At 36.7% G+C, this 27359-nt stretch overlaps 1 protein-coding gene across 1 annotated transcript in view; it reads right to left on the reverse strand.

The window, feature by feature from the left end:
• USH2A (usherin) overlaps positions 1-27359 on the reverse strand; it is an 801829-nt gene that overhangs the window by 132768 nt on the left and 641702 nt on the right. Inside the window, exons 57-59 of the mRNA XM_055233796.2 lie at positions 17090-17197; positions 10801-10984; positions 8791-8948 (exon numbers count right to left, since the gene is read on the reverse strand). Of these exons, the coding sequence (XP_055089771.1) occupies positions 8791-8948; positions 10801-10984; positions 17090-17197 (450 nt within the window). The remainder of the gene's footprint in view (positions 1-8790; positions 8949-10800; positions 10985-17089; positions 17198-27359) is intronic.

Genomic DNA, 27359 nt, shown 5'->3' on the forward strand with positions numbered 1-27359 from the left:
TAAACATAATCTTAATCCAGATTGAAACATGGCTAGCCAAACCATGAGCATAGAAAATGTATTTTTCACCTCTTCGTTAATCAGAAATAAATGTCCTTTACATAGACCTATGAGGTGCTGAAACAGAAAATGCTCCTCTAAGCCGTGAACACGTCAGACACTGACAAGCATTTAGGAAAGAGGGCCCCCTCCACTGTCATAATTTACAGGACTGTGACATGAAAGTCTCTTGTGTTCCTACAAACCCTATACCATCTGCAATGAGTCTGAAACGACTGAGCCCCTTGGTATTCTGATGACTAAATGAAATGAAATGGGCATATTTGTTAAAGTCAGCTGGGAAGCCACACGACTTGGTTAGTTCCTGAGTTCATAAATTTATGTCAGAGCAAGAGGAGCAGTGGAAGCTCAAGTGAACCAATTTACCCTAAGTGCAAATGGCAGTTTTGTTATTTGGTGTCAAAGTTACCAGTCGCACAATGACAAGCTGCCATAACACATTTTCTTGTTCACTAAAGAACAAGGATTTCGTTGGTTAATATTCCTTGCAATGCTCCTTTTCATAATTTACAACAACTAGATGCTGATAGGTTATTTAACATTTATGAAGTTAAGATGTAATCAGAAAAACCCTGATTATCTTTACAAATAAAAAAGTTAAATTATTCAACTTTTTTTTCTCCATGGCTTCATTTCACAGCAGGTGCATACTTTACAATGGGACAAGTCAATCAATAATCCTTTTTAAATCTTTTTTTAGGAGCTGGAACAGGAAAAATTCTAAGAGGAAAAACTGTTAATTCAGTTTGATAGAGGCATTTGTTTCAAAACACTTGGTTGCACTTAACATGGTGCCTTTAACAAATCGAGCTAAATTCTCCACTGTATAGGTAGGGGCATCTTGATTAGGCCTTTTTGGGGGCACAGAAGTAAAATGGGACCCTCTTGAGCTCATTCATACCAATTGTATGGAAATTTAACATTGGTTGTATAATAGTTATCATTTATGTCTTTTCCACCTTACTAGATGGTAGGGTTCCTGACAAGAGGGACAGTGTCTCATTCCTCTTTGTAACTTTTAGGGTGTCCAGCATCATGTTTTGCCCCTGAGTGGGGCTCAGAAATCATTTTCATGTTAGTCAAATGAATAGAGGAATCAATACACCCAAAGGCAAATGAATTATATCTCATAAAGTTTTGAGCCACAAATAAAATGATTCTATTGGGTTACTGGGTGGACTGATCCTGAATTACAGTGTCCTCATTCATACTTCCTATATATAAAGCAAAAATCAGTTTTTTAGCTTTTAAATGGGATTACAGTAGAACTCATGAAAAATCATTTGCTTTCTGCACTGTTTAGGTGGAAAAATATTGAGAAAATATTGAATAGTAGTTTTGAGTCAGACTTGGACTCAGACCCATGAGGGTCAGCCCTGCTCTGACACCTACTTGAAGAATAACCTAGAGAAAATAGCTTGGAGTGTCTAAATTGACCTTTTTCATTAGTAAAATGAGAAAAACAATAGGACATACTACATTAAATTATTATGAACACTAAATGAGATATATGTTAATCTCTTAGCAAAATGCCTAGCATATATTAAAACTCAATAATGAAAGATACATTTTTAAACATCTAAAATAAAACCTAAACCATTGAAGTGAGTTTTACATTTTCTTCTGAAACTCACCTCTCCTTGTCATTTGGTTATTGCATGTATAAGTTAAGAAGAGTGAAACAACTGTCAATGTTGAATCATCTCAATTAATGTAACGTGAATCCTTTAGAAAGATTAATGTAAATTTTGACTTTAAATGAATAGTATCCGATATAATACACTGCAGCTGATGAGTTAACTGAATGCCAAGATGTCTAATGTCCATAAATAGACCATATTATGGCCAGCTAACCTTTAATCAAAATGATAAATAAAAACATTTATATTTCTAGAGCAATATTAATAAAAATTATTTCTCAGTAGAATTGTTGCTAATTCCTTCTTTAATGGAGTAAGATATTAATGTTAAAGGAAAAGCACCAGTATTTCTATATTGTGTGTTAAACCTAAATGACTCACCATCCTTAGTGAGAAAAAGCATGTGTTTAATGCAATGGCATTGTTAATTAGAACATGATTAAGGGCTAGAACAGTTGAAAATATAGTCATCATCTTGATAAATTAGGAAGACTCATTATTACCTTCAGAGTTTAAATAATTTTGAATGTTTAGATTCTTAAACAGCAGGGATATCTATCTCCATTGTTATTCTGAGTGAACCACTTATGTTCCATGAAGCATTTGCTATTTAATTTTCGATAATTTTTCACCTATTAAGGTAACATATATCCTTTGCTCTCTTTAATATAAATGTTCTCTTTAATATGAATTCAAAAGTCCTGATCCAATGTTGAGAGCAGGTAAAAGGTGAGAGGGAATGTTTAGGAATAAACTAAGGTGGTTTATATTACCTAAAGGTTCAAACAATAATGGAGTTTTATCATGCCATCTCATTTACTTCATATAACAATATAAGGTAGGCATTTAACTTCCCCTTGTACAGATGAGAAACCTGAATTTGAGAAACATTGTGCAGCCGGCCCAAGGCTAGAGGACAGCTAAATAGTGGAACCCATTCCATCTTAGAAAACAATATGTCCGGCCAGGCATGGTGGCTCACGCTTGTAATCCCAGCACTTTGGGAGGCCGAGGCGGGTGGATCAGAAGGTCAGGAGATCGAGACCACGGTGAAACCCCGTCTCTACTAAAAATACAAAAAAAAAAATTAGCCAGGCGTGGTGGTGGGCGCCTGTAGTCCCAGCTACTCGGAGAGGCTGAGGCAGGAGAATGGCGTGAACCCGGGAGGCGGAGCTTGCAGTGAGCCGAAATTGCGCCACTGCACTCCAGCCTGGGCAACAGAGCGAGACTCTGTCTCAAAAAAAAAAAAGAAAACAATATGTCCTTTTCTGAAAGGTGAAAAAATTGCACATCTGTAAGACAAGATGCAGTCTTTGGAAAACATGTGTATGTGCTCTGTTTGTCATTAAAGAAGAAATGTCTCTCTCTCTCTGTCTCTCTGCCTCTCTCCCTCTCTCTCTCTTTGTGTGTGTGTCTCTGTTTAAGATTAAGTTACTGTAGAGGAAGGATGACTTTAAGAGAAAATCAAATGTGTGAGTAATTTTAAATGGCAGGATATCCACAAGTTACATTTGACCGCATAATAAATTGTGGAGGCTCACTCACCCTTGTGTTCCTCCATTAATTCAGCAAAAGTTTTATAAGGATATGTTGTTTGTATGTCACCTGATTTAGAGGTTCAAATGATACACAAAAGGCTAGAGATCTTGATTTTCTAGAGCTTGGAGTGTTTTGGTAATGTTACTACTGACATTTATCAAGAAAGAATAAGGTAAAGTGGATGAGGGTTTACATGGGAGATAGGGGAATATTTACCAAGGCTTTAAAATAGAATTTCGATGATCTCTTTACAGCAAATTGAGAAGTGACTCTCCTCCCTTCCCATCTAACTAAAATCTTCCTGCACCTGGAATCTGTTTTTTCTTTTTTGAGACGGAGTCTTGCTCTGTTGCCCAGGCTGGAGTGCAGTGGCGCGATCTTGGGTCACTGCAAGCTCCGCCTCCCAGGTTCACGCCATTCTCCTGCCTCAGCCTCCCGAGTAGCTGGGACTACAGGCGTCCGCCACTGCGCCCGGCTAATTTTTTGTGTTTTTAGTAGAGACGGAGTTTCACCCTGTTAGCCAGGATGGTCTCGATCTCCTGACCTCGTGATCGGCCAGCCTCGGCCTCCCAAAGTGCTGGGATTACAGGTGTGAGCCACTGTGCCCGGCCTCTGGAATCTGGTTTTAAGTCATGTCTATTCCTTCTAGAATGTGTAGGTAAAGCTTTCTGGTTACTACTTCCTTCACGCTGCAAAAAGTCATTGTTGCCATGTGGAAATTTTCCCTTCAGGGGCTCACCACTTTCCACAAATAATTCTTCTGGTTTTGACGTTCCCAGTAAAATATTATTCTCCAAGAATCATTTGGTTTTCACCAACACCCAGCTCTGTTTCTTGGCCCTCTGGGCTACTATTTCAAACATAATAGTTGATCCATCATAAATCTGACAGACTTTGGTCAATAAATGAAAAGTCGATTTGGATTTAAGGGTTAAGCCAAAGACAGAAAGGAACTGGTCTTAAAAGGCAGTAGCAGACAGTAGACCTGAATTTGAATCCTGGCTCTGCAGTGTGACCTTGAGCATATTACATTACTTTTTTGAGATTCGAATTTCTTATCTTAAGGTGGGGATAATGATATTAGCTGTCTTCTAGGGTTTGCATAAAAATTAACTGAGGTAAGGCAGAGAAAGAGCTTATCAGTGTTTGGCACATAGTAAGAATTTAACAAATGGCAAATACACCAAGTAATATGAATGTATGTACATGACATTTGTTATCAGTATCATGGGTACTCTTCCCCTGGGTATTGTCACTATTCCCTAGACCTTACCCTTTCACTAACAGGACTTATAAACATGTACTAAGACTTAGTTTATTTATAGCATTAGAACAATAATTTGAAAACTGAAAATCCAGTTAATTGCTTAGGTAATTTTTTGGTTGCCAAGTAACCACATAGACATTTTTTTTCCCCAGCAACTTTCCTGTCTAAGGTTACTCTGTTCACACTGACCACAAAACAAAATGCATATTTAAAAAAACAAATAAAATTTAGCCAGTATTTTGGCTTTAGACCATGAGTGTCCAATCTTCTGGCTTCCCTGGGCCACAATGAAAGAAGATTAATTGTCTTGGGCCACATATAAAACACACTAACACTAACAATAGCTGATGAGCTAAAACAAATAATTGCAAAAAACCCAAGAAAGTTTTTGAATTTATGTTGGGTGGCATTCAAAGCCATCCTGGGCTTTCGGTTGGACAAGCTTGCTTTAGACATTCAAGAGAAACTGGTGGATTCATGTTTTCAGAGAAAACAGTTATTGTAATTCACCAATCTCACTCGGTGAGTATGATCCATGCTTTTGGTAAATCACATCTATTCTTTTAGATTTTTGGATGGGTAGGTAAAGCTTTCTAGTTACTAGTTTCTTCATGCTGCAGAGATCATTGTTGTCACGTGGCTGTTTTCCCTTCAGTGGCTTGCCACTTTCCACAATTAACTCTTCTAGTCTTGGCACGCCACTGACACACCCAGTCAAACATTGTTCTCCCATAATCATTTGGTTTCAACAATACCTAGATCGGTTCCTTGGTCCTCTGGGCTGCTATTTCAAAAAGCACTTGGTAGCACATCAAAGTCATATGTGGAGTTTTTAAAAAGCTCTAGATTTCTTGACTCCATCCCAGGAGATTCTTATTCAGTAAATTTGGGGTTGAGAATCTGTCTTTACACAAGCTTCCTAGGTGATTCTAATGCTCATTCAGGTTTGGGAACTGCAGGCATGGACTGTTTTGTCCATTATTCAGCTCTCTCTATGATGTAATCATTTTGTAATGGCAGGGAGTATGATGAATACCTAGAAAACTCTTTATTGTGAGCAAATAAACAATCTCCACTTACAAATTTATTTTCTTTCTGTTTAAAATATATATATTTGTGACTATTCAGGAATAGAAAAATGTTTTTATTATCCAAATCAAAACACAGCATGAGGTACTTTCCAATAAAATCAACTGTAGATTATACACAAGTCAAAATCATCTGTTTACTGAGTTTGAAATCCTTCTAGACACCAGGAAAAAGGTTTAATTTAAGATTTTAATCTTTCCTGATATTATATGGTTTCTGAAATGGATTTTGTGCATCTTAAACTGTAAGATTGACAGGTCTGAATATTATAGATTTATTAACCATTGGTTAAATGGTCAGAGTTAGTGTGTAAAGCACTCTACAGTATCCCCTAGGCTGGACCAGAATGAACAATTTATACAAAGCCTGAGGTATGTGAGGGTTAAGGTTGCATTAAACAAGTGAAAGTTGTGTTTTCTTCCACAATGATACATTTCTAAATGGAAACATGATACATTAAACATTTAGGTGTGATATTGAATTCAAAGAAAAAAATGACACATGCTGGGAAATTTGAAAGAGGTCTTGAAAATTTACTAATCCAATCCTCAGTAGGCGGTTTTATTATTTTGAAAATGGGGGCTTTGAGACCCAGCAAATGTTGGAACAAATACGTTTTAAAAATGAGCAATTAAAGACAAAAAATAATTCTTTAAACAATCACCATTAGTATCTATAGAATATTATACAGAACTAGATAATGTATTTATTATATAAATTACTTCATTTAATCTTTACAACAACCCTACCTGCCTACATGTAGGTATCATCATTATCTCCACTTCACAGATGGAGAAAATTGAGGCCTAGAGACCGTTTAAGTTCAGCTAATAGGTGGGAGTATTGGAATATGAATATTGGCTTTTTCATTTGTCTTACTTGCATAGTCATAAAATAAAGATATTTTCAAATCCATACTGAGCATGAAGTCTTCAGATTAGCAATGGCAACTGTTATGTGTAATAATGTTAAAATAACAGATATTTTGATAAACCATGGGACTTCCCAGTCATATGGCGAAGAAATCATCAACTTTGCTCATCACCCTGAAATTTCCCTTATTCTTCTTGGAGAATTTGGATTGCAGAAGACCCTGGTCTGAATCTAAAACTTTCTTGTCAATAGGCTAAATCTGGTCTTAGATTTGCTCTATCCAGCTTCATTTTATTTTGTGGTGCAAAAACACAACAGCACAATAACAATGCCAAGGAGAAATATGCTAAAAAATCGTGGCCAGGTGCAGTGGCTCATGCCTGTAATCCCAGCACTTTGGGAGGCCAAGGTGGGCGGACCATGAAGTCAGGAGTTCGAGAACAGCCTGGCCAGCATGGTGAAACCCCGTTTCTACTAAAAATACAAAAATTAGCCGGGCATGGTTTTGTGTGCCTGTAGTCCCAGCTACTTGGGAGGCGGAGGCAGGAGAATGACTTGAACCTGGGAGGCGGAGGTTGCAGTGAGCTGAGATGGCACCACTGCACTCCAGCCTGGGTGACAGAGAGAGAGAGACCCAGTCTCAAAATAAATAAATAAATAAATAAATAAATAAATAAATAAATAAAATTAAAGGAATGTAGAAATAAATTCTGTAAAGGGGGCTGTAAATTTGTATATTTCCCACAGCAGAAGATATGTCTTTTCCCCTAGTGAAATTAAGAACAGAGTTCAAGAATATCTATGCTCTTAAAACATAAAGATTATAGCACTTTGTGATGCATTCTGCCACTATTAATTATTCCTTTATATTTTGTTTAATATGTTGCACATTTATTTTAAAACAAAAGTGGGTGAAATCATGTACATTTAATATCTTAGAGCAACATATTTTTCTTTGCTTATAAAGCTCTTTGTAAAATTTCTTCTGAATTTTGGGGGAAAATAACCTTTTCTCTTTGATCTTAGTTTATAGCAGAAGGTGTTGGTCTATAAGAACTTAAGTTTTATGTATTAGGCCTTTACACTATCTTTATAGCTACACAGTAGTACCTGTTTTGATTGTTCAATTGAATAAAAACAGGCCTCTGCTAATTATGTTATGGAATGGATCTACTGATGGCCCAAATGGCTATTAACTATTTGGTGCCATGTTGAACTGTGGCTAAACTTGTTCTGACGGGGAGAAAAAGGGTGTGTCACAATTTCATCTTAAGACTAGATATTAAAAATAAAGTCATATATTTTTTAATTTAAATTTTAAATTTTACTTGGAAAGAAAAGTCCTCCATATATCCTTTCTCACTCTACTCTTTACTCCACAGTATTGATGCAGTCAGGATTTTACCTGAGGATGGTGCTTACCTGAAAATACAATATTGCACTAAGTCACAAGGCAACCCAATAATGACTAAATGGCTCAATGAAGGCTATTCAGCTTACAGAGGAAAAATGCAGCTACCATAAGTGGTCACAACCCAAGGTACACGGGCGGAGTGAACAACTGTCTTTCCAAACTCCCCATTCACTGATATAATATAAAAGGAATGGTATAATGTCAATGATCCAATCTCAGGAGTCCTGTGGAAATGAATGTTCAAGGTAATTCTGACCTATATGACTTGCATTGGATATACAGAAGAGTAAGCCGGGCGCGGTGGCTCATGCCTGTAATCCCAGCACTTTGGGAGGCTGAGGCGGGTGAATCACCTGAGGTCTGGAGTTCGAGACCAGCCTGACCAACATGGAGAAACCCCGTCTCTACTAAAGAAAATACAAAATTAGCCAGGCCTGGTGGCATATGCTTGTAATCCCAGCTACTCAGGAGCCTGAGGCAGGAGAATTGTTTGAACCCAGGAGTCGGAGGTTGTGGTGATCCGAGATTGTGCCATTGCACCCCAGCCTGGGCAACAAGAGTGAAACTCTGTCTCAAAAAAAAAAAATAGATGAGTAAAAAGATTTTTAGTTTCTTGTACTTGAAAGTGTTGCTTTCATAGAAAGGTATATATACTTATATATCAACATTGACATCTAGATACCTATATCTCTATGTACGTATGTATGTACTCATGCATCTATACACTTAGAAGTGTGGTATAGATTATTCTGTTCATATTTATCCAGGAGACCAACTATGTCTTTCCGATTTACTAAATTAGCAGTTCCATTCTTATCTTGAATTAATTCCTTTAAAATGTTTACACACACACACACCCACCCACCCCCACACACACACATACACACACACACTTCTTTTTTTTTTACCTGGTGGTATCCAAGCTACAAATATAGAATAAGGCCCAATTACTGTGATATTATATGGAGGATAGATTTCTTCTGGTGTTGACAGAGGTGTTTGAACAATGTAATCATCACTAGTACTGCTGCCACCTCCAGTTTTGACTTCTAACTTGTAAGTGTATCTATATTTAAAAAGAAAGAAGAATTGCGATAAGGCCATGCACAAGAGACTTGAACAATGATTACTAGTTTTTGTATCAATTGCTTATTCCTAAATTTGTGACAAATTGCAAATTATTTGCCCCCTTTCCAGAAACTTGACTTGGTAGTTTTTCTTGCATAGGGAACATTGTTCCCAAGCCATTGTAATTTCAGCTGCTCTCAAATTTATTTTTAACCTGCTAGTAATTCATAGCTTTTCTTGAAGATTTCAGGAAAGTCTTGGAGAGTGCTGGTGGATTGTGGAGGATTCAAATTAATCTTCCCCATTTTTAAATGGGTTGGAGTTCAGGGAAACATGTTTAGAGAAAGATGTTTTTAAATTGATCTGCTATTCCTTACAATAAAATGAAATTGATCTCTACTTTCTTTTTTTTTTTTTTTCCTTTTTTTTTTTTTTTTATTATACTTTAGGGTTTTAGGGTACATGTGCACAATGTGCAGGTTTGTTACATATGTATCCATGTGCCATGTTGATTTCCTGCACCCATTAATTCGTCATTTAGCATTAGGTGTATCTCCTAATGCTGTCCCTCCCCCCTCCCCCCACCCCACAACAGTCCCCGGAGCGTGATGTTCCCCTTCCTGTGTCCATGAGTTCTCATTGTTCAATTCCCACCTATGAGTGAGAACATGCGGTGTTTGGTTTTTTGTCCTTGCGATAGTTTACTGAGAATGATGTTTTCCAGTTTCATCCATGTCCCTACAAAGGACACGAACTCATCATTTTTTATGGCTGCATAGTATTCCATGGTGTATATGTGCCACATTTTCTTAATCCAGTCTATCGTTGTTGGACATTTGGGTTGGTTCCAACTCTTTGCTATTGTGAATAGTGCCGCAATAAACATACGTGTGCATGTGTCTTTATAGCAGCATGATTTATAGTCCTTTGGGTATATACCCAGTAATGGGATGGCTGGGTCAAATGGTATTTCTAGTTCGAGATCCCTGAGGAATCGCCACACTGACTTCCACAATGGTTGAACTAGTTTACAGTCCCACCAACAGTGTAAAAGTGTTCCTATTTCTCCACATCCTCTCCAGCACCTGTTGTTTCCTGATTTTTTAATGATGGCCATTCTAACTGGTGTGAGATGGTATCTCACTGTGGTTTTGATTTGCATTTCTCTGATGGCCAGTGATGATGAGCATTTCTTCATGTGTTTTTTGGCTGCATAAATGTCTTCTTTTGAGAAGTGTCTGTTCATGTCCTCTGCCCACTTTTTGATGGGGTTGTTTGTTTTTTTCTTGTAAATTTGTTTGACAAATTGACAAAGGGCAATGAACTCAAACAAATTGATCTCTACTTTCTACAATAAAACATCTGTTGATTTGAGATACGTTTTTGTCTCTGCTGAGAAATGAATGGGAATGAAATGCAAATATGTGGAACTTTTTCCTTTAAAACTACTCAGAACTGTATGTAGTGTAGCAAGTAGAGAAACATTGTACAAGAAGAAAAGAGAGTTGATGGAAAACAAAACTCTTTACACCTCTTTTATTGCTAGTTCAAGGATGCATGTGTTTGAAGATAATTTGATAATTTTTGAAGTTTAATACTTCACGTATTTTGTATATTTAAAAATTCTCATGCTTCTATGTCAAACAGAAGACGAATTATTTATATTTTTAAGAAATTTCATGTAGTCTAAAGACTAAATGATTTAGCACTTTCATCAGTTATTGAATGGCCAATAAATGAGGAAGTTAATTACACAATTTAACAACTTTCAGTGGGACATGCATTTCTTATCAAACCAGAGAAATGTACAAATCCTGCTGTATGATTGGTAAAGTTTTCTTTTAGTTTACCTGCTATTGGGCTCCAGGTTTTTATCAGTGAATTTCTGCTCCTCACTGCCACCCAGGAAAAGCAAGTTTCCATTACGACTCAATTGATATTGAGAAATGAGGCCATTGGGCTTTTCTGGCAGACTCCAATATAATTCCACTGTTGTAGAATTGATGATAATGTGTCGAGGTGTCACCCAAACTCCTGGCAAGAATAACGCAATGAGGTTTTATTGTTAGGATAAAATAAACAGTGTACCAAAAGTCACACCATCCCCCCATGAACTGTGATATTTTTTCTGTTGATTTTAAAAAAACATCTAACTGTAAGGAACAAAAATACATAATTGGTGTAAATATATTTTTATTACTTTGATTATTTTATTTTTGAATTGCCTTTGGAAAGTGAATTTCAGACAACTGGCAGTGGATAATTTCTCTGCCTTGGTTGTCACTCTGAGCGTATTTTAAATCAAGGCCTGAGAGATCATCTGGGTATTTCAAACTTTTTAATACAATTTACCTGGAATATGTGAAAGTAAGCATAATTGAGTATTTACCTGAATTATACAATTCAACAAATGAGTGCACTTTCCCTTCTTCTTGCACATCAGTGTGACACTTTCTTCTCTTTTCCTCTCTGGCTATGCCTCTGGCCTCATTTACTGGGATCTCTTCCCCTCCTGGACCTTGAAAGGATGTAATGCCTCAGAGCAGTATGCTCTGTTCTCTCTCTCCTCTCTGCTTTTCTTTCTTCCTTTCTCTTTTTCTTTTTTTTCTCTTTTCTTCTCTTCCAACACTGGCTTCCCAGGTGATCTCCATTCAGTATGGGTTTTAAATATGCATATGCTGAAGACCCCCAAAGGCATATCTCTAGATTGAAACTCTCTTCTGAGTGTCAGACTCAAGAATCCAACTGCTTGCTTGACACCTCCATTTGGATGACTGATGATATATCAAAAACTAAAAACATGCAAAACAGAACTCTTGTTTTTCCTGTCTACAATCTATGTACCTCCCTATCTTGTCCATCTATCCATTTTCTTGGACAAAACACACAAAAATAATGATCCTTGAGACTTTCACCTTTCATACCCCCGAATTGTATCTAACATCAAGCCCAGAAGATTCTATAATGTATACTTCCCTGTATCTTTACTTTCACTTCTCCTGGTCCAAGCCACATTTCTCTCTCTCATAAACTCCTGTCATAGCTTCTAAACTTGCCTCCGTGTCGAAATCTTGGCCTTCCACATTCCATTGGAATCTTTATAAAAGTGTATAAAGTGAATATGTAAGCCAGTGTCATCTTTATGAACCATATAACCCTTTTGAATTTATTCATATAATATAATCCCAATTTATTTTTATGACCCATATGGTCCCACATTTTATTGGCTCTGGCCTACGTGGCAGCATTCAGTCCTACCACTTTATGTTGTCATCTAGTTATACTCTGATTAGACACTGTAAATCTCTTCTGGAGATAAAAAAAAACTCACTTCAATATTAAGTTCCCCATAATCAATAGCTTTTGCTTGATTGTATCTCCCGTGTAAGTTACTCTGCAGAGGATAAGATTTTGACACTTTTAGAAGAAAAATTTTCAGAAGAACAAAATGCAACTTATTTAGCAGCATCCTGAAAGAAGTAAGATAGATTTCAAAAATGTCTTAAACATCCCAACTTTCTAAGGAGCAATATATTCCTGAGGAGAAACTAGTTCATTTTGTTCTGAGAGTCTGCTCTGTTCTAGGTATTTGGAAAAATTCACAAATCATAGTACACATTTATACGTGGGTTTCTCTGCCAACAGCTGCTAGATGATTTCAACCAATCAGAGTTTTGATTTAAATGTGATATTAATTTGTTGATTCAAAAGATAAAGTATAAAATCTTAATTCATAATCTGCTTCCTGCAGTTATATCTTTTTCACCTTGAATGATGTATTAAAAATCACCAAGGTACTAGAATGGCTATTGCTTGGTTTCTGATTTGAACCAGTCAATAAAGCCTGTGGATGTGGAGGAGCTAATAAAATAAAATGAAACATAATTTGGGGTTTGTTTCAACTTTTAGGTAAAAGTTGAGTTTATTATTTATACCGGCTGGCAAAAGCTCTTTTCAAGTTGGTAATAACTCCATGTCCATTGGTTTGATTGATAAGATGGAGTTCAAATGTATATATAGCTAGAAAGTGCTGCATTTTTACTTGGATGGTGATATGGGGACATCGTTATCTTGGCAGCTGCAAGAAATCTTTGCTAGAGTAAGACAATCTTTGGTGAGATATATTAATGAGTGAGTCTGAGGTGGAGAATTTGTCCCCTTCACCATGTAACCCCAGCCTAAGTCTCAGGTGAAACCAGAAGAACCTATTCTGTATAATAAGGGAGCAAATTGAGGCAGTTCAAGTGAAAGAAATTAATAGTAGGGAGGGAAGTAACCTAGGAGGATGGGGTGGGGTAAACTAGCTGCGAGGTTAAAAGGGGAAAGGTAGAATTAAACCTTGGTGGGCCTCTTTACACAATGACGACCAGTAGAACATGTCTACTGTATTTGTTTTAAATTTATCTTGAGTTGCATGCCATATTACCCACTTCTCCTGTCCCTACAAATCTTCATTCCAATTCAAAATTCCCAGCATTTATTGTGGATTGTTTTTCTCCTGAAATCTGGTGATAGGAACCAATCTTGTATTAGCTAACGTCAGCGATGCACTGAATTCTGGACTATTTGTATTTGTTAATTTATTCACTCAACATTCTACCTGACTTTGTGTCATTTTCTGTGTTGGGCACTGGGCATATGAAGAAAAAGACTTATTCTTATCCTTCATGGAGTTTATGTATCATAGTGAATAAAGTTGAGTCGATAAAAAGTTGTACTCCAGTATGATACATGCTTTAAGAGAAGGAAGCACAGTAGCTGTTAGAACACTTAGAAAGGGTAACCTGACACAGACTGTGGGGAGAATTGGAGATGGGTAGGAAGTAGGTGGTTGTAGTGGAAGATTTCCAGAAGGGGAGATGCGTGAACCAAGGTTTGAAAAGGGGGGTGTTAACTGAGTGAGGATGTAGGGAAAGGGAGTTCAGGCTGAGGGGAACCCACAAAAAGTCCTAGAAATATGGGCAAGGATGGCAGGACTGCACATACCTTGGCATGGCTGGTGCATTGCAAGGCATGCGGGGAAGACTGAAAGCCTTAAAAAATTGATGGAAGTTAGAACTTGAGGGTTCCATGTTGCTTTGCTAAGGAGATATGGATGTATGTCTTCCTGGAAGGAAATGGGATTTTATGGAGGTGAATAATATGACATATTCTTATTTTGTCAAAATAGGAAAAAGAATCAGGATGTGGGATGTGAGAAAGAGGAAAAATGACTAGAGGAAGGAAGGGAGCCTAGTTAGGAGGATCCAGAGAACTTCTCTTCCTATAGCTATAAGGATCTGAACTAAGGCAGTGTTAAAAGGGATGGGAAAGAAGAACAATTTAAAAAAAATCCTTAAGATTTAAAACGAATTAGATTTTATAAAGAATTATGTATTACATATGGAAAAGGGAGCCATCAAGAATGTCAAGCTTTGGGCTTAGGTGATAGGTAGGTGGTAGTATTTGAGAGAAGAAAAGCAAGTTGAGGAGTAAAGTGGAGTGGAAGAATTAAGTGGTGAAGTACTGAGGTTAAAGTTTTTGAAAAACACCTAAATATAAACATTTAGTAGACCAGTAAATACATAGGATTTAAATCCATAAGCACAGCTTTGGTGAGAGCTTTAGTATTTGGTAGCTCTCAGCCTTCATTAGGAGATAAAGCCAGTACTTGAGAATTCCAGAAGAGCCTGGGTGTTACAGTGTAAAAAGCAGAGGAAAAAACCAAGGGTGTGTAAACATTAAAAGAAGGGCAGAGGAAGAGGAATCTGGAATGAACTGAAAAATACTGGGTCTTCTTTTCCTTTCTCTTTCCACATTATCAGTGCTAGAGGAAAGTATGTCTGCAATTTTGCATGATTTATCTCTAAAATGAATTAGAACTCACGTGGATGGCAGTAACTGTAGAAAAAAAGAGTAATAATTCAATTCAAAATCTTGCTGTTATTTGACTAAAGGTACAGGTACACAGTTTTCTATGAGGATAAAACTGTAGAGAACTGTGTCCAACTTATCAATGAGGTTGTAACGTACATTGACTTTTTCTTAGATTGAAAATGGGAGGCCAATGAAAAGAGTTCAGGTTGCGTTGGCTATGCATAAACACTTCTTTTAATTCTTTCCATGTCCACTTAAAATACTCAAATATGAGATCTTCAAATTATTTCTGATGTACTTCAAAAATGGCATTTTATAATTAGTTATGTCTGGGTGGATAATTTAAAGTGGTATACTTGTTTTCATGTTACAGTAAAACAACAGAACTTAATGTGATTGCTAAGGTGTTCCCAAGTTAAGCATTCACACTATATTTATTTCATGTATGGGTTATATATAAATGGCACTTATTCAGCCAGAAAATGGCCCTAAATCCATGTTTCTTCTGCAGAGGAAAGTCCATTTCGTTTATTATTTCTTTGCATAATTATTTGTGTTAAAGGAAAGGTACATACAGTTAAAAAAAAAGAAATCAAGGGCATTTCTCATATCATATTACCCTGCACTGTTGAAAGCTACAATTTTTAAGTCATAAAATGTAAGTCCTTTTAAGAAATTTTGTTGGGAAATTTTCATATTTCCAATGAATTTAAATATATGAATTTGGTAGACAGAAATGGAACAAGAGATTCTGTTATTTTATCAGGCTTGAGTTTCAGCCAAATCTGGTTGATAGATCCTTTAGAAATTATCCATTATCATCAAAGTATCCATTTGATAGTTTACCTTTCCAAAAAATCCACTGCTGGTTTCTTCCTTTCAAAGGAACACTAAGCTTTTTGACATGAAACATTCTTTATATAGAAAACATCATTAGTGAATTCCTGGTGAGGAGCCATATGCCCCATATGTGGAATTTTCCATTTTATTCCCCATTTACTGGTAGGAAGTTCAGGTCTAATATTCGGAGGTACAACAATCCCTTTCATTAGAAGAGTAATGGACAAGTAGTTCAGGAGTATAGGGTGGTAATTAACATTGCATTTCTGTTTAGAAACTTATTTATGCCTTGGTTTCCCCATATGAAAAATAGGCAGATAATGAAGATTAACAAAATAAATAGTTGATCACTAATACATGCCACTGAGTATATTTTCCTTTTGAAAGTAAATGACACCACCCATCCCACCTCCAAACACATGGGTAACCATTGCTATCAGTTGGTGTGTATACTTCCTGGATTTTTAAATGCATTTATTTATTAACCATTAACAATAAATGTCATTTTCTCAGTTTGTTCTTATACATTAACATAATGTCATAACTTCCTCTTTGTATGAACTGATCATCTCATTCTTTATACTGGTGCATGGAATTCCACAATATGAGAATAGCTGAATTTATTTAGCAATTCTCCTACTCATAAACATTAAAATTGCTCCCAACATTTTGTTATTAAACAAAATAAATGCTTCAATAAACATCCTGGTGCATGCCTCCTTGAGCAGTGTGGCACAGTTTCTGGCATAAATGATGAAAATAGAATGGCTGCATCATGGGAAATTAACAATTTAAATGTAATAGACATTTCCAATTTGCCTTCTAAGGTGATGATTCCATCTTACATTCCTCCCAGCTGTGTCTGATTGTACATCTCTGTACATCACTGTTCATTTGTCGAAATTCTTGTTTCCTGTGGTCCATCTCGGAAGTCATCTGCTCCATAAAGCCTTTCTTGATGTCAATGATGGGTTATTATCTCTTCCTCTTCAGGCCAGCCTCAGCACTCTATTCATTTGTTCTCTCTTAACACGAACTTTCAGATTTTCTCTCTTCATACAGATCTTTCTCCTATCACTTCTACTTGATTGTCAGTCTTGAGGGCAGAGAATATTTTAAACAACTTCAGCAGTGAGCATGGTGCTTATTATATATTAGATGTTCCCAAAATATTTGTTTAACATCTGAGTTTTTGCAAAATTTCAATAATTCTTCCTTCCACAAAAAATCAACTCTATAAAGTTTAAAGAATTGAAAGCGAACTGACCTTGGGAAGCTACACCTACATGAATCAAGCCTGAAGAATGGGAACCTAGAATACTATTTTATTTTGTACCTATCAATTTTATTGCCTCTTCCTTATTTGTTATGAAGTTTACAGATTCCACCTCAAAATGCTATGTGAAAATTTCTTCGCTCAAACCATGGTTATTGTTTCATTACCTTCAGGAGCTGCCTGCAGTGTCTGACCTAGAAAAGGCTCGCTTGAAGTGCACCCAGCAGATGTACAAGCCGTAAGCGTGAAACTGTAGTTGGTGTATGGCTGGAGACCTAGAAAAAGCAAGCAAGAAATAAAGTGCACCTTAAGAGGATTATTCATTATCAATTAAGCACCAGAAGTAACATGCAGAGTTGTAGACATGATAGCCAAAACATTTAAGAGTACTCTCTAAAACACTCTTTAAAGAAGTTCTGAACACCACAAGAGGTTAAGTATTGAGCAAAATTTCATTTATCACTAATAAAGTAGTAAATTCTCAGCCATAGAAGAGACCTTAAAATTCATGTGAACCATCCACCCTTCTCTTGATTCCCTATACAAGATGTCATTGAAGAGGCTGTCCCGTCTATAGGATCAGAGCACTCCGTCTCTCAAAGAGCCCATTTCATCTTTAGAGAGCCCTAGAGTTATCCTTATTTTGTTTGAAAGTCCTTCCTTATATTGTGATGAAATTTTTCTATCGCTTTCGCCCCTGGGGACATATAGAACAAATCTAATTTCTTTTCCACATGACAGTTCTTCAAATGTTTGTAGACAGTTATCAAATCCCCCCTGAGTCTTCTCTTCTCCAGGCTAACCACCCCAGTCTCTGCAATTGCTTCTTATATAAATAGGGGCAGGAAAATACAAAGAAGGTTAGATTCAACATTTTCTTGCCCCAAGCCATATTCAGCTCATATTAACACTAACCAACACTTTTGTTTTTAAACTTTGCACTGTACCTAATATGCCCTTTGTTGAGGTGTGTTGATTTTGTCTTTACACATAGATTAAGGCTAATTTGGAGAAGAGATGGTGCTTATTACTTCTTTTGTATTCAGAATATGATGCAGTGTGGTAATTGTTCAGTACGTTTTCAGGGAGAAAAGACTGACAATCCGTCTAAAATAGAAGTTGTATATTGTTAGATTTCGCTGCTCTGTGCGTGGCTGGTGACCTTGTTAGAGTTACTTAGCTTCTCTTTGCCTTGGTCTACTGATCTGTAAAATGGGGAATCATTATAGCATCTAGCAGACAGGAGAAGATGAAATAGGACACTCAAAGTAGTATTTCATTCTAGCAGAAGCAACTTTAAAGCTCAGCAGCATTCAACAAGGAGGATATTGAGGCTTACAAGACATCTCTCCCTTGACTCTTGGGAAAGTTCAAACAACGCCAAAGCTCTCTTTGGGAAAAAAATAGTATTTTAAAACAACAGGACTTAGCCTATTTGTTAAATAATTGAACTAAGTTACAGATGAATCCAATGATTGTTATGCTTATTTTTTTCACGAATTTTGAGCTATGTTTTCACATATTTTGTTCTTTTGGTGGAATGACTGTTCCTTCAGAGTGTCACTTTGTCTTTTTATGCAGATTTCTCCTCAAATACTACATTTAAAAAAATTTTGACCACTTTATCTAAACAATCCACAAATCACTTTTTATCCTCTCACATAATTTTCTTATTTCATAGCCTTCAACCGTCTCTGATGTTTGCTGTGTCTCTTGCTTATCTGTTATTTGCCTCCCGCTTTAGATCTATGCTCTGAAAGAACAACAACTTTGTTTTGCCTATCTGTATCCTTAGGATTGTGACAGGCACAAAGTGTGCGTTTGTTAAATGAATGAAAAAATTACCGATCTCATCCATTTATAATGAGAGCAGTAGTCTGGGTTCTCTGCTAAAGCAATAATGTTCTGCAGCTGGAGCTGCTCCAAGGTTTAGCTTAAGAGCCCTCTGTATTTTCTTATCAACTTAGTGATAAGATGTAGGCACTTATTTGATTATAATCTTCCATTTGGTTGCTTTGGAGGATTTACATAATTTTGATATTTACCTGATTTACAGATGAAGAATATGACTAAAGATCTAAGCCATACCCAAGCCACATATGTTTGATAAAAGCTTATGGGAAAATGCTAAGATTACAAAATGTAGAGCTCAAAATAATGGAAGGGAACATTCAAGAATGAAACTCAGAGGTTGCAGTGGCAAACTCATTTAGCTTGACAATGTCTCCCTTTCACTCTCTTTACTAACAAAAAGGGTCTTGACCAGTGTGATACCATTTTACCTGAATATCTTATTTTCCCCATTTAGAATATAAGCCCTTTGAGAGTAGAAACGGTATCACTGAGTGAGTCTTTTTGGGAGGTCATTTTCCCCTATAGTGCCCATTTTTAGGCATTCAATTTTGAACAAATATTGCTTAAAGAAAAGCATGCCCACCATAGTGTCCCATAAGGATTGCAGGGATATGTGGCTATGACGTCTATCACCATGTGACCTGACCAAAAAGGTCCTTCCTCATAATTCCATTGGTATCCCTGTCCACAGCATTGATTTCATTTAGTTGGAGATTTTTTTTTTAGTTGCAGAATATTAATAAAATAACAGAAATTAATATAATTGGTGGGCAATATGTATTTTCTAGATTTTTTACTGAATGCCAGATGTAAATATGGTAGCTAAAAGTAAACAGATATTTAAATTTTTTTCTGGAATATTCTGACCAAAACAATGGCCTCAGTTATCTACCTCATTGTGGTCCTGGCTGGTCTGATTTCAGACATGCAGTGACTGTTAAATATTTTAGGATGGGCATTAGGGAAAAAAGAAAATTCATAATCACAGAGATTTGCTAAGGTTGATTAGAGGATTGAGAGTATTTGTAATGAGAATTGTAGTTGAAAGGAAAATTAATGTATATAAAAATATAAATTGTCATTTCTTGACAAAGCCTTTCTGCAGCAAGTTGAGGAGTCTCCATTTTACTTACAGCCTAGAATTTGAGAAGGCAGGTGTTTAGGCATGGTACAACAGTAGAGCATCCAGCACCTTAAGGATTTTTGATAGAGGGAGGAAAGTGCATCAAAGGAGTTTGCTACAGTTGTTTACATTAAATGGGGCAGGTTCATCTAGCAGGATATGGGGGTAGGGCTAGTGGAAGGAATATCCTTCTCTTGAAGCTACTGGGGTACTAGAATCAGGGAGGAATGGCAGACTCAGCACTGAGCAGAAAACCTTGGTCAAGAAGTCAGAGGAGTTCAAACATATTGTCAAATCAAAACGAATCAACATGGTGCACTGAGGAAAGGAGACAAAGATTGAAGAACCAGGAGGATGAGAGTGGGAGACATGTCTGCAAGTGAATATGGGGAGAATGACAGTTTTACTCTAATTCATTGGCACTTTATTCTCAAGAGCTGTGTCTGTCCCTGAAATGTAGCTATGCTGGCCAGTATAATGGACCATGTGGGCAAAGGGTAGAAATACTTAGGATCATTTCAAACGATGTTTGCTAATGTGTGTCAGGCAACTTCACATCTGCCATATTTACCTTCCAGGGTCTGTTCCTGCTTTTTATAACAAAACTCACATTTTCCTTGGATAAGCCAGTCATTTGTCCACTATCAGGCTTTGTACTTTATTTAGTGTTGACTTCACCTGGACTAAGGAGTATATAGATGACCCAAGCCTGAATACCAAGCTCTGTGTTCTCCCATCACATAAGAGCTAGAGATAACAGTATTTAAATTACTCAATGGTTGCTCTCCCTCTGAAGATTAAGCAGCATTTAGAAGATATAAAAATGGTAGAAACCATTGCAGCTGCTCTTTATTAAAATAAATATTATTTTAATTGGCAAGTCATAATTGTATACATTGTCGCTGCTCAAAACGGAAAATAAAAAGTTGAAAGAATTTAGTTCAAACACCAGCACAAAAACTATAAATTAGGGAAAATAAGCACCCAACAAACAAAACTCAGGATGTTTTTGTTTTTGTTGTTTTGTTTTTAATTCTCTTTTCATTGGACTCTATGCATTAACTAAATATATTTTATGAGAATTGCAGTTATTTTCAAGGAAGTTAGTTATAAGATTATGTAAATGACATACTAGCAAAAGTTTATTGAGCATGTACTACTACTTGGCCCTCTTCTGTGCACTTCATGGGTGTTAATATAATTAATGCCCACACTAACTTTCTGCTGTGCACGCTATTATTTGTTCATTATACAGATAAGGAAGCTAAGGCACAGAAAGTTGGAGGAAATTGCCGATGATCACAGAGATAAGAAAGGGCTGGGACCGGGTACGGTGGCTCATGCCTCTAGTCCCAGCACTTTGGGAGGATGAGGCAGGTGGATCACCTGAGGTCAGGAGTTTGAGACCAGCCTGGCCAACATAGTGAAACCCCATCTTTACTTAAAAAAAAAAACAACTACAAAAATTAGCCAGGCATGGTGGTGCATGCCTGTAGTCCCAGTTGTTCGAGAGGCTGAGGCTGGAGAATTGCTTGAACCTAGGAGGCAGAGGTTGCAGTGAGCTGAGATCCTGCCACTACCCTCCAGCCTGGGTGACACAGTAGCGAGACTCTGTCAAAAAAAAAAAAAAAAGAAAGAAAGAAAGAAAGGAAGAGAAAGGGTGAGGCCAGGATTGGAACTTGGGCAATTACACTAAGAAATGTGGCCCAGAGCAACTGGGTTAGGCTTCCCAGCCTTATAACAAAAACGATGACATAAATAGCTCAAAGCCCAGTGAAATTTCCAGTAATATAAAAAATTCAAGTGGGACTATATATTTAAATATTTTCATTTTGAATATTATTATGAGTCATGTAGTGAGATACTGAGTCATGTTTTCTGCTAAGAGAGCAGTCTGAAATTAGACTATTTGGGTTCTAATACTCATCTACTTACTAAGTACTTGGCTACAAGGAAGTTTTCTGCCTTCTGGGTTCCTCAGTTTCTATATCTATAAACTGTAGGCATGATAGTAGAGACTGCTTAATAAGCCTACAGATTAAGGGAAGGCAATATCTAAATCCATAATTTAGAAAATTTAAAACCATATTCTATCTTTTAGTTTTTATATTTTTCATATTGTTAGAGGATTGGATTACTAATAGGCTTGGTTCAGATAATCTGTAAGAAAGCATCAACTACCATCAGGCACAGATGATTTACATGAACCTGATGACCTTTCATATATACGACTCTGTAAAACTCAATAAAATGAACACATTTCAACTGGAATTTGCTGTCATTTTAAGTAAGCCTCTATCGGTAGTCCTTAAAATGAGATATATATGACATATTAGCAACAGGCAATGAAAAGGGCACACCAATTGGAAACTACTCATGAATTGATCGGGATGAGAAGAGGGAAATAAAGAGATGTCTCAAAGGAACCGTTCCAACTGTAACTTAATCCTGAAGTCGAAGAGTAGAAGGAGAAAAGAAAACATCATTCAAGCGCTCAGCATTGAATTAGAAGAGTAGGAAATAGCAGTTGTAGAATACAGAAAGGCAAACGCATGGAGAAAAGCCAAGTATTTAACATTTCCGTATAGTGAAGATTACTGTGGCTGCAAATTACCTGAATTTCTCTACAGGGAATCATGTTCTTTTTTAAAGGAAAGAAGCATAATATAACCAAACTCATTACAATTACACTTCCAAGTAACATTACTTTCAAGAGTAAACGTGTGCTAAAAGGGACTGCAAAAAGTCTGCCTTTAGTTCATAAAAATATGATTTGGAAAACAAAACCCATGTCTATGAAAGTTACATTTGATGTACTCTATAAAGAACAGCTTGCTTCCAATTTTTAATCTCTTGATAAATAGTCAAAAAAAGGCACTTTAGCCATTATAATTTCACATAGCAAGTGTTACTTCAAAACATTCAGCCAATTATTCTACAGTGTCATCTGTTACGTTCTAAAGAATTACCAAATAGTCCTAAAGGATGTGTAATTCAGTGAGTTCCTCCATCAGCATGTTTAGTGATTAGCTCAAGCACTGAGAGGCCTGAGTTACGTTAAAAAGTTTTTGTTAGGTGCTTATAAATTATTGTAAATAACCATCCTGCGGGTAAGTCATCTGTCCTGGCACTAGTTCACCCAAACTGGATGTGTGGTCTGGCCCCTCAGACGCTCACATTCAGTCTCTGTTGCTAATGATACAGGAGTTAAGAAGAAATCACTTAGGCAGATAGTAAAGATATGGGAGTCCTCGGTAAGGCTTTTCTTTTTAGTAAAAAGCCCCAAATAATTTTCTAACAAAGGGCAAGCATGTAAAATCGAGCTGCAGACATAGGCAAACAAGCTGGGCGCTTGCATGGGTGAATGTGGGCAGGAACTAAGGACTGTACATGTTCAAGGTGGCGGCTCCGTTTTCCCTTCTCCTTGTCAGCCACTTGTACTGTAAGGCGCAGACAAGACGGAACCAATCAACTGGAAGGCCCATTTGCATAATAAGATTAGGGTGGGGTGACCAGCCTTCCCCTCACACTATGTAAATGTCATACTTGATCGAACCAATCTGTGAGCCCTATGTAAATCAGACACTGCCTTCTCCAGCCTGCCTATAAAATCTGCTGTGGCCTGCCACCTCCCCACTTTTCGGATGTCCCTCTCTCTCTCTCTCTGTCTTTCTCTCTCTCTCTCTCACAAGGAGCTGCTCTCCTCTCTCCTTTCTTCTATTAAACTTTCCACTCCTTAACCCACCCACATGTGTCTGTGTCCTAAATTCTTTCTTGGCGCAAGACAATGAGCCCCAGGGTATATACCCAGACAACTATAATGATGTTGCTTCCTTTTGCCCTCACTTGCCTGGGATCTCTAAGGGATCACTAAGTGATCCCTTTCAGAGCATCTCTGTCTACTGAGATTCCCAGGAACTTCCAGCATCCACTGGTGATCTTGACTGTGATGGACAGAGCCATATCGGCATTCTACTTAGATCAATCTGATAATTTGTGAAAATCTAGATGTTCAAAACTGATACACAAAGGCATCATGGAATTATTTTACAGACATCTAAGATACCTTTAAATTAGAATTTGTTTTACAGAATTTGATTAAGGATTATTTCAGGAGCTCACATGCTAAAGTCATCTTTTCTGGATGGTACCATCCTTCACAATCTCAACAGCTGCCCATTCCACTTACCCAAGCCAATTTCTTGCCCCCCCCTTGAGCAGCATTGGTACTGTCCATTTTCTGTATTCATGCTTAATGAATTCAGTTGCTACCTCATATGAACTGAACATCAAAACATCAAAACAAAGGGACTCTTGCATTGCACATGCTGGTAAGATCACTTCATGACTTTTAGTTCTGACTACTTGCTATAAGCTAACTTGCATTATTAATTCTATATTTCATTTGAAATTCTGGGCCATAGCTTAGGCCCCTCTCTCCAATATCTTCCTGATCCCAAGATGCCTTTCCTAAACAAGTTACTTCTTTGGCAGACTCTCTTTCCAGATATACATCAGCATTAAGACTATCATTTAGACACCACCAAGGAAAGACCCTTTTTCCTTGGTGGTGTCTAAATAATAGTCTTGATGTATATCTGGAATAAATATAACAACAAAAATATAATATTATTTTTATATTATATTATATAATGTTTTTATATTATATTATATATTAATTATATTTTTGATATATATTTTTTATTTTAGTGACAGTATTTTAATAAATATTTTAATAAATACTTTTCCTCTTTCAAGTTCAGTGTTATGCTAGTCTGAGGATTCTTCTCTGCATTTCCGGGCAGACTTCTCTAAAAACAAAATGTGATGTCAGGTGGCAGCAAAATCTGATGTTGCTCAAACTTGAGACAATGAGGACATTGCAGAGGGAAGGGGGTGGCCAGAACTGGAGTGACAAAACAGAACTAGTATCTGGCAAAGCACATTGGAATATCTGGGATTTAAGGGGAATTTTAAATATATAATTGTCTAGGTAGCTATCAATTATAGCTCTTTGGCCTTAATATTTTATCATTAGGCAGGTTTTAAAACGCGAAAAAGTAGTTGATGCTAACTTTTCTTTTCCTTTTTTTTTTTACTTTTTTGGCCAGGCACAAATTTAGTTGTTCTCAGAGTTGAAAAAATGAAAAGAAAATAAATTCTTATCTCTATTTTCACAGGTCCCCAATGCTTGGTGGTCAGTAGTTACATAGTAACTAGGGGGAATGCAGCCTGGAGCATTGCAAACAACCATAGAAGAAACTCCCAAAGCTTTTTGAGGACATTATCACCATCCTAGTTTTCTTGCTATCTGTTTTAATTAAAGGCATATACTGCAGTTAAGTCCAGACTGCTGGAGATCAGGGTTGGCTCGGTGGGCTTCGACTGTGCAATCAAACACGGTACCATGCTTGGAAGCACATGAGCTTACTTCTATGCTCTGCTTTCGTTGTCTTGAAATTTTAATGATTTCTGAACAATTTCATTTTCATTTTGCACTCACTGGACCCCACAATTTTGTTGCCAGATCTGTCTGTGATTTAAGTATGTTTGACAGTGGCATTTTTATCTCCATTCAAAACAGAATGTAGTCAAATACTAGTTTACTATTCAGTATTTATTCATTCGACAAACATTTTTTGAATATATTAAGTACTGTGATAGGTACCAGGAACACAATGGCAAACAGGAAGCTACTGTCTCTGTACTTAAAAAGCATTACTTATTACTAATTGTGGAACAGAGACAAGAGGAAAGGCTATTAGAATAAAATGTGATAATTACTACGAGAGCAAAGATAATATGGGAACATATAGCCGAGTTATCTAAAAATAAAATCCCTTACAAAGAATTTCTATGTTTTGTTGTACTGGTGGTTAAAGTATGTTTTCTCTTTTTCCAAGGTCAAGTGTAAGGTATTTGTTTCAGTATAACGTTAGTCTTACATTTTCTGCTACAACCAGCATTGTTAGGGTTTGTTCTATTTAGCACACAAAGTTTTCATTAACTTCTAGGAAGATGAGAAAGGAAAGTAAATTATTCTTTCCTTGCTAATTTAATGCTGGTGGGTTTTTCCTTTTAAATGAAATGCAATGATGAGTAATTTCTAATTAATTATTTTGAAAATAGTTTTCCAGAGTTAAGAGACACATAGGCCCTTATTATACTTGATGCTAAACAGGACACGACTAATTCATTTTTTTTCTCAGTGGCCTTAATTATTTAGTTAATCCTTTCTTCTATTCCTAAACTCACATTAGGAGGCCCATGTATAATGTAGAGGTAGCCCAAAGTGAAACAATGCCATAACTGATGTCCAAATTGTTCTGTACAGGATGGTGGATGTGTTTAGTAATAAATGATATGAAAAGGTCTTTTATTGACAAGCTGCCATGCGCTGTTTGCATTAGCGAATATGAGAAGATGATGGCTGCTACTCCTTCGTCCCCATGGTATTCAGCTCAGTGAGATAGCAGAAAATGCTTCAGTTTACTTAAAGCATTGATAACACCTCTAAATAATTAACCGAGGACTTCCTGTCTTCAATTACTTAATGCTTTTTTTAACATCTTGAGAGGATTATAAGCAATTTATGGATTTCACATGATGAGTGCATTCGCCACTATTCCCACAAAGCATTTATGGGATCATGTTTCTAAAGCTTTGAGGTAATTAAAAATAAGCATGGAGACGATGGGGCTGAGGCAAGGTGCTCCCTTTCCCTCCTGTCATTCCTAAGGACCTAGATTTTCAGGCTCCAGGATGACTAGTGCTACAGCTTTATTAGTGCTGTGTTGCTTAGGGAATGCCAAGCTTTTGGAAATGATGAGAAAATCAAAACATTTATCCTAGGGGGTTCAAGCAGCATTTCCATCAAACATTTAAGATGGAATAGAAAATAAATTTGATTATTTTAGTTCATTCCGTGAACTCAGTAAAACAGTCATTCACACCATAAAATACTTCAGTACTACATTTGGTCAGTCAGCTAACCGTGGAACTGAATTTTCCTGGGCAGATGAGTAACATTATATAGATCTCAAGTTTCAGATTATCTAATGCCTAGCACCATTCCTGTCCCCAAAGAACTACATATAGGAGGCTCTGTACTTGGTAAGGTTTTGCTGAATGAGGACTTATTTCTTTATTCTACAAAGAAATCCCTCTTTAGGGCTGTATTGGGCAAGTGAAATACTCTCTACATCTATTTAAAACAATATCCATAGAAATTAAAACAAAACAAAAGTAGAACAGGGAGATTGGTCAAATGACTCCTAAAGACTTTTACCAGATTATGATTTTTACTGTTAAGTAAAAATTAAAATTATATAAAAAACCCTTAAAATATTTATCCTAATAATAGGATTTCTGGCACCAAGATATGTGTATGAAATCTACTTTGACATAAAAATAGCCATTACAAATGTCAATGAAAGGAAGAACTGGTAGGGTGAAGTTAT

The sequence above is a fragment of the Symphalangus syndactylus genome, chromosome 19 (assembly GCF_028878055.3).
Source record: "Symphalangus syndactylus isolate Jambi chromosome 19, NHGRI_mSymSyn1-v2.1_pri, whole genome shotgun sequence".
NCBI classification, from domain to species: domain Eukaryota; kingdom Metazoa; phylum Chordata; class Mammalia; order Primates; family Hylobatidae; genus Symphalangus; species Symphalangus syndactylus.